This window comes from Synchytrium microbalum, assembly GCF_006535985.1.
Source record: "Synchytrium microbalum strain JEL517 chromosome Unknown SmJEL517_scf0008, whole genome shotgun sequence".
Lineage (NCBI taxonomy): Eukaryota > Fungi > Chytridiomycota > Chytridiomycetes > Synchytriales > Synchytriaceae > Synchytrium > Synchytrium microbalum.
The window spans coordinates 25,028-33,900 of record NW_022158357.1 but is presented as its reverse complement, the minus strand read 5'-3'; the positions used below and the strand labels follow the sequence as shown (position 1 = coordinate 33,900).

The window sequence follows — 8,873 nt, the reverse complement described above, 5'->3', positions numbered from 1 at the left end:
GACAAACAAGTCTAGTTTACCGGCTAGGACGACTATCTCGTTTTGAAATGCCTCCTTTAAGCGTTCCTTGTGCTTCTTCTCCTCAAGCTTTCTAAGATTTCCTCTTCCAGGTAAGTCGTAGCCGACCGCGATGAAGTTCTTTGCATGTTCAGATGGTCTGATCTTGTGAGCAGACTCCAAAACGTTACTCTTTGATGTCTTTCGTTCCGTGGAGAGAGTTGGCATTGGCGGAGTGAGAGCCCCATCGCTTGCAGATGTGTCTTCGAAGACGGTGGAGCTCTTGTTGCTCTGCTTGTAAAATGAAGTAGCCATGAAGGAAAGCTCCGTTTCTTGTGTGGATCTGTGAATGGGGTTTGAGAACTTTGAACGGTCAAAGGAAGGAAGGCGATACTGATACCTTTGGTTAGAAAGTAGACCAAGCTCTTAGCACTCGCCTCTTTACCTCAACAGGTCAATTGGTGGAGTTGAGGTGATTTTGAATGTATCAGGGGGCAAGAGCGGTTTCTCGATACACGAAGGCTCCAGCTGACTAAGGTATACATTGAATATCGTGCCTTGTGAATTAGTACTAGCATTAATCTTGTCTTCGTGAAACGACCGCTATGCCGCATTACCCAACATCGATCATATCTTATCAATTTCTTGTAGACATTTCTTGACATGATTCTCCCTTCCGATTTTTGGACTGCCAATGCTACTAAACGCATCAAAGCCCGTGACATGGTACCTTGATCTCGTCATGGGCGGTTTTATGCGCAAACGTGTATTCACGCGAGTATTCAAGTGTTTACTCCCCTTCCACAGTTCATGATGCTTGCTCTTCAGATGGAACGATATCCAACTTCCACAGACGTGGTGTATCCTGCTTCCTTGCCTACTGGCTCAATCTTGGTTGATCCTGCTGCAGGTGTGAAATTTTCTTACGACGCGACAATCAAGTGGGCTAGTCTTCCATAATACCACATCACTCTTAGAACGGATATTTTCAATGGAAGTCTCTGGCAATGCTCACAGTATTGTGAGAGCTCTGCTTAATGCTGAATCTGCTAGGGGATGCGACTTATACGTGTCGCGGTTTCCCTGCTCGCTTTGCGTGAAAATGGCTGTCCAAGGTAGGAGCAGTGGAGAATAATACATGCACCTGTTATTTACTCCCCACGATACACCCACTAATGTCTCTATTCGTGTTTAGCTGGTGTTCGCAAAATCCACTACTTTCCATCGGAGGATTGGGAATTGGGAAACCTTGAAAACGACGCGGATATGACGGCATCCCCTCTTCGATTATCTCTTTTACCATCTTCAGCCATTCCATGGCAGCACTTGTCTTCATCACCACCAGCGTTTCATTCACCGCCAAAGGGAAACGAAAACCTCACATCAACTCCTCCAAGGCCGGAAACAAAACGTGAAAAAAATATAAAGGCCGTACAAAGACTTATATCAAACAATCCGATTGGACTCGTAAGCTATTCGGACATTCGGTTGTTTCTCACTACACCAAACGAAAGCATAGTCCATCCACCAACAGTCTAGTTACACATTTCTATACATTTTAGTCAATGTATGTCCCGTATTGGGTAGGAGATCATGCAACAGAGAGTGATTCTGGCGGTATGGAACTCGATGAAGGACAAACCCTTGCGTGGGCTCTGGATGATTCAATTGCCTCTAGTCCCGCCATCTACCCCAATTATGGACCAATCAAGACACGATTCAATTATACTGCTACAGTCCTACAAGCTCTACAAGATCGATATCAGGTACCGTGTCGAAAAGTAGTTGGCGGTGTTGATGCTGGAGTGGTTGACGCATCTGAGTTGTGGAAACATGCAATGGTATTGGCACATATCGCCTCTAAACGAACAGATGATCCAAAGGTATGAGCGTTTGTGAATTAATGATCGACAAGCACACTTATATGGGCGAGCTCGCAAAATTTGCAATCTTGCCGACTTGAGCGTTTCTTAGTAGTCTAGTAGTCTAATTTCTACAATGGCTTCTTCCAGGTCGGTGTTGGAGCTGTAATCATCAGTCCCAGTGGAAAATACGTGGCGGTGGGATGGAATGGATTTCCAAGAAAGGTAGAACTAGTCAATTCAAAAGCTTTCTCTTCTTTGCTGATTTCACACCATCCGTCAAGTCCGCAATCCTTGACTATCCAACCGGGGGATCCGATGATCTTCTTGAAACGGATGATTTAAAGTAAGTATTAAAATCCCTCAGTCCCGCAATTGTTATCATTTCCAACTAGTTGACTTTTATTGTTTCGCTTCTAGGTACTCATACAGTTTGCATGCCGAGCAAAACTGCTTACTGAACAATCGCGCTCGGGGTTTGTCGCTCGAGAAGTCTGTTATAGTGACGACAAAAATGCCCTGTGATGAGTGTTCTCCCATCATTCGAGACTGTGGCATCAAGACGGTCATAACAAATCCTCAAAGGACCAAACGCCCTGATGACACGAGAGGCCTTCGATATGGTATTTCATTTTATATCTTCGCTAAAACTCTGAATCTGTAATGAAATCCATTCTGAAACTGTTTTTTATAGATAAGATCAACGGCCTAATGGACGAGATTTACACGTTCGACGTGAAGTAATTTCGCTTTTGGACTTGTGGTTATTCGATGTGACGCGAAGTAGAATGTATAAAAAGTTACAGCTACAGTTATGTAATTAGAGTATAAATATTAGTAACCATACACGATACGAAGGTGATCTTGGTTTTAGAGCTTAGCCAGCGACCTTTCGTGCATTGCGCCAGTGTCAGACTAAGAACGCGACTGAACCAAAAGAAACAAGCGCAGAGAGAGAACGCAAACTAAAAAGCAAGCTTCAAGCACTTGCCATTCACGATGTCGATGCTCAATATGGCATCAGCGTCACGCAGTGCAACTACGACCATTGTCAACGAACAGCAACAGCCAGTCAGTCCTCCTGCAGAACCCGCTATCCCAGCTTGGAGAGTTGTCATAAGTACCGATGAGGACATTCCTATGGAAGAAAAGATTCGCTTCAATGGTATGTAACAGCCTTTTACATTGCAATGGCCCGAAAGTTTGTTGTCAACATTTGAACATTATGATCAACGTTTTACTCACTGAACATCCTATCTTTACAGATTCCAAGAGGTGCTTTGCCATTGATGTTTCAGGCTCTACCGCTGGCTCAATTCTCAGAACGGAATGTCTGCTTGCTCAGAGGCTTGCAGCTTTCCCAGCTCCAGTTCCCAATGTCCCAGAAACTCAAGAGGCTATGGAGCATGCTATGGAGCAACCTATGGAGCAAAACGAAGTTCCTCCTCGTGATCCAGCTCTTGTACTTCCTTGGGATAGTACAGCGTATCAGATCATCAATATGGATCAAATCATGAGTCTCGCTGCATACGGAGGTAAACATCATCAGTCAGCTGCTCAAATCATCAGCCAGCTGCTCCTTTACTCTTGACGTGGCACTCACGATCGTCTGTTGAACCGACTTTTTACTTACCACAAACTTCCCGCACTAGGAACTACACCCCAATGTATTCTTCAGTCTGCTGAACACTTGCAAGCAATCAGCACTTCCAACGCTTGGTTGATTTTCACCGACGGACAAATTGGTGAACGCGATGTAAGTAAAAGAGAATCAGATTGAATTTGATGAATCTATGATCCCTTGTAATGCCCCGTTTGTATATTTCGTACCGCTTACGCTTAATGTAACATCCCCAAATTAGGTCCAAGCTTTGGCTTCCGCAATCACCCAAACCAACCAAGTTCATATTCCCGTGATTGTCGTGATCGTTGGATATTGCCCAAGTGCTCCCAAAGTCAACGATGCTAATGTCTCGGTTGGGCAAGTTTGGGAGAACAGTCCTGCTCATCGAAATTAGGAGATTCAAGTGCTAAACCCTACTTTTTTCTGTAGCTTCTCACTCTTTGCAAATTGTGATCATGTCGCATTTTGCTTCTTTGATATGGCAAGTTTGGATCTTTTTCTCACTTCTCTCAACACTCAAAGACCCTATTAATCATTCATCCCAACTCTTCAATTTTCATAGGAGGAAAAGGATGAATTGAGCCAAATGTATCTCTTACAAGCCAAAGGTTGCTTTGAAAACTTGGGAGGTCTTGACACCATTGATGAAGAAACAACTTGGGAGTCTCTACCACGAGTCAATGTCGAACAGCTCTTGGATTTTGAAATCATCGTTGCTCAACAGCGTGAAGCCGGAATCACTCGTATCACGGAGACATTATCAGTACGCCTGGAAGTGTTGCTTGGATCTCGACTCACTGAAGACGAAATTGTCGAGTTGTTTGGTAATGAGACCATTCGCCAGTCCATCATTATCGCCGCCAGTTCGCGTGGATTACGCAATCAGCTTCGAAACTTGTTGTCTAGTCATATGATTGACTCGCAAGCCGTTTTCAGACGAGACGACGTCAGTGGTAGGTCTAAAACCGGAATATTGTATGTGTCATTCATCACATCACAACATTTCCAAATAGGTGCTGGACGAATCATGCAACATCTTCAAACCGCTCGTGACCAAAATCAGCCAATTCACATTCTGCTTGAACTTCAAGGACAGCTCCGTGCTGGTAAGGCTAATTCGGATATTTTTTCGAAGCAATCGAAGTCTGATCATTATTGAATTTAGCTCATGCCGCAAATGATGCACACTTCAACTTGATGCAAAAGGCTACCTTGAGCGACAGAGTTGAGCAGATTCGAAAAGTGAATGCCAGCATACAAGGTATTTTTTCACACTATCTTGCGACTTGGTTTTCTATTGCAATTATTGACACACTTCTGTAAATTAAGGTACTCTCGCTGCTCTTGGAGCTATAGAAAGGAGTGGTATTATTTGCACAGTACTTTACGACTTGGTTTTCTATTGCAATGATTGACACTCTTTTGTAAATTTAGGTTTCTCCACGACTGTTTTGTCGCGACAATCTAATCGTGCTATGAGAGCTGTCGTCATCACAGAAGAAGATGCTGCTGCGACTCTCGAGAAGTTGAACTTGGAAGATGCTTTCACGTCGACTTGTGATATCTGTTTAGATGATAATCAAGTCATGGCATTGACACTCAAGGTAAATATATTTGTGGATTTGCGATCGCGGTTTCTGGTGTTGTGGTATCTTTCTGACAATGACTTATGTAGAAATTATCTCCCCAATTGGTTGAAGCAAACACCAAAGACTATGCTCTCGACTTTCCATTGGCTGTTGGATGTCACGATCACAACGACCTCCTCTCCAGTCAAATCATCTGCTTGCGATGTGCTGAGTTCACTTTGAACACCAGACAACGAACCACAGGTACGAATGCTTGTTGTCGCGTTGTTGGGGCTTTACTAACTCATGCTTGACATCAAATAGTTGGCGAAGCAGCATCCATCACATTACCACTCGTCCAATATGCCAGAAACCGAAACGTGTATCACTCAAGGCTCAGTTTGGGCTTGACGAATGGTATCAAAACTGGAAATCTTGCTCAGCTGTTCATGTGAGTCTTGTACATTCTTTAGTTGTTGAAAACCCTTATTTTGTGTTCCGCGAAAGCAGTCTCACTTACATCGTGGTTGTGTAGGTCTATGCTCGACCATACACTGCTCACAAAAGGTTGGCTCGCAAAAGAGGAGAATGACGAAGAGAAGCAACGAAAACGAGCTGCTGTTGAATGGGCTATCAGCTCTTTATGGGACGGAATCATGTGTAAAAACAACTTCCAAGAGACTGGCCAGATGGGTCGTTTCAATGCAGCAGTCGAGTTTATCTTCAATGAAGCACTTGTGAGTTGCGCCAAATTCTTGTCGCCATTGAAATGAAGTTAACGAATTTCCCCTTAGGATCTCAGCTTTGCATCATACTTGTTTCGAGTACCCTTTGCTGGATTTTCATTTCTCATCAGAAACGCTCGCAAGTTCAATGTTGTCCGTTCTGCTGATGATGGTACGGGGTTGATAGTTGATTTTTCCAGTTTCAGTTTGGTTCATTCCTTTGGCTTCATTTTAGGACAACTTGTTGTACATCGTCGACTCAATCTCTTGATCGTTGAAAATCACCTGAGGGCCTTGTTCAAGAAAGAGACAAAAGTTGTACACAGGTTGGTTGCCGCTCTTATGAATGGTTTTACTGCTCATATTAATGGCCATGCATGACTCAACGTAGCTCAACTACTTTCACCCTTTAGCTGGTGGAAGTCATTGTATACACTACGAGAAAATGTACCTATTGAAGGAAGTAGCAAGATAGTTGAATTGAACTCTTTGCTACATCTTGTCAAATACGATCTGGAGCATCTGAAGGACATTCTCGGGGCGTTGGGATTTGACACGAAGAAGGTACGATTTGCGACTCTGTACAACGCTGTTTAACTCACACACTCTACACAACAAGATCCTCTTTCCAGCCGCAACTACCGTCATTGCTCGACGAATGCTTGAAATTACGAATCACGATTCACTCGTCAATGCTGTTACTGCTATGAGGACACGCGATCCGATGGTGGCTGTTGCTTTCGAGTAAGTTGGCAGAATTTGCTTTTAAAAGTTTTTCTTTGAATTATGATGTTCTCTCTAGAAATCCTGCTGCCATTACTATGGAAGATGCTATGAAGACACTCAATGAGATGTTTGTCGACCCTTCCAAAGTACATGACGACCACTCTGTTCGCAGCGGTACATTGCCTCCGTTCGCTACACAATTTGGCCCTTCAGGTTGGTTTCACGTCTGAAACTGGTCAATTTAAGTCTCGCTAAAGCAGTAAACTTTGTAGTGGTCGCATGTGGCTATTGCAACCACAAATTCCTGCCCTCTGGTAGCAGCGGAACACTTCTCCAATTGGCTGATGTCATCCGAGGTGAGTTCAAATTAGCAAGTTCTATAGTTACAAATGGAATTTAAAATTAAGTTTCTTTTCAATGATTCAATAGTGAACCGTCGTCTACATTTCGAGGAAGTGTAAGTAGTTGGTTGATTTTAAAGCCAGCATTTCTGGAGAATGTACCCACAAGAAATCGAGTGCTCAATTCTCTTGAATGAAATTAGATATGCCGCATCGACTCCATCGGGATTACCTGTCCAAATTGTCCACGATTCACATGGTCGCTACCTGCCTCCTTCTCACAACGTACAGAACTGCCATCGCAGTATCACCAGAGCCTTGTCTCAATTGCCTGCCGAGTCTCTCAAGGCACTCATTCAAGGTATGTACAAATTTAAGACACTTTACAACCAAACCAAAACAGTGTGTCGATATGTAAGCAAATCCACCGCGCTAACAATCTGTCATAGATCGTCCAGATATACTCGAACCATCAATTCACACTTTGACAAAGCAAGTAAGCTCCCTGATCACTGGTGAAGGGGGCCGTGGAAATATCTATAGTGCGACCTTGGAAGAAGGCATTCGTCTCGGATTGCAGTCATGGCTCAAAATCACTCGTGAAAATGGTGGACATGTTGGTGATCTCAAACGCATGTCGAACTTCTCCATCCCATCTCGATTGAAGCTAGAGCTCAATCTGCAAGAGAATGAATATGGTGTCGTCACTATCCCATAAAGGGCCTCAAGGTGTGTTTGCAAAGAGGAAATGGTGTACAAAATAAACGCGGTGTTTGTAGTTGTAAAAACAGAATATACATAAAATGATCTCGCGAAGGGATGCATGTTCGAGGCGAAGAGTTCAAAGTCTTTGTTTTTGCAACCAGTTGGTCAAAATGATGGACACGATTGGTGACTCACAAACACAAGTCAAACGTCTCCGTCCTATCGCGATTAGTTGCGATTGAAGCTAGAACTCAATCTGCAAGAGAATGAATATGGTGCCGTCACCATCCCGAAAAGAGCGTGATCATCATATCATGATACACACGGTTTTGTTTGAAATTTGTTAGTTGTGACTTGCTGACTTGCAAAGTAAAGAGCTGACTTTTGCAACGAATAGAACAAATGTTTTGCAGGCAGGGCGGCAAGTCAGGGAAACTCAGCAAAAAGAGTTGCCCGTTGCCTGGTTCGAACAGGCGGCCTTTGCTTCACTCTTTTTCCGGAGAGCAACACTCTAATCCACTGAGCTAAACGGGACTTAAATCTGGTGAGCCTGAAACTAAAGATCCGTATCATCCAACAAAAAATTACTGTGGAAGGCTCACTTTGGTCCAACGAAGCTGCGTGGACGTATGGGGAGTAATTAGCAACTTTAGTGGGTTTTAAGTGTTGTAATAATCGTAAATTTGCGGGACTATAATCCCAATAGAATACATGAGCCAAAAAAAAAAAACGGAGGCCCGCGATTCTTTAACCCAGCAAATCCTACCTGTGTACAATGTGTCCACTACTCCGGGTACAGGACAAATTCCTAAAGTAGAATTGTACCATTCTAGGTACTGTCCAACTTTTCCGCGTGTTGCTGTTGGCCGATTGATTGATGCCATGGCGAAGCTAGCGAAGAACTAAAGAAGCCGCTACGGCCAACATTTGCTATTCTCTTTAAGATGCTTCTGCATCCGCTTGATGTCGTTGCAACGTTGGCCCATGCTGCGAGAAACGGACTTATGGAAGGCGAAACTGTGAAAATTCCAAGTATGAATAAAGATTCAAATGCAATGTCTCATTGACAAGAACTGGCATCTCGTCTGCAAAAGTACATGCAGTCGGAGTTTACTCAACCCAGACACAATTTTGGACGCAAAGGCGTTTCTCAGGATGACCACCAAGCAATCAGAGTGATAGATGCTTTCAAGGTGACATTTTAAGCTTGCGTAATCTCAATCTGTCGAAGGATTCTCAGAAAGAACAGCTAAATTCTGAGATTTGTCAAAGCAAAGAGTTTCGGGTGGTGCATGACACAATGTATCAGTGACTGTAGAGAAACA

The 8,873-nt window shown here is 43.6% G+C and overlaps 1 protein-coding gene across 1 annotated transcript; it reads left to right on the top strand.

The window, feature by feature from the left end:
• Nucleotides 1-825: 825 nt before the first annotated feature.
• On the top strand, nucleotides 826-2,603 carry SmJEL517_g02036 (uncharacterized protein; the record flags this gene model as incomplete). Its single annotated transcript, XM_031167964.1, has 8 exons — nucleotides 826-907; nucleotides 975-1,112; nucleotides 1,193-1,464; nucleotides 1,560-1,880; nucleotides 2,010-2,084; nucleotides 2,144-2,205; nucleotides 2,280-2,482; nucleotides 2,554-2,603. The coding sequence occupies 8 exons, from the start codon at nucleotides 826-828 to the stop codon at nucleotides 2,601-2,603; spliced, it is 1,203 nt and encodes a 400-aa protein (XP_031025987.1).
• Between the last annotated feature and the right edge of the window lie 6,270 nt (nucleotides 2,604-8,873).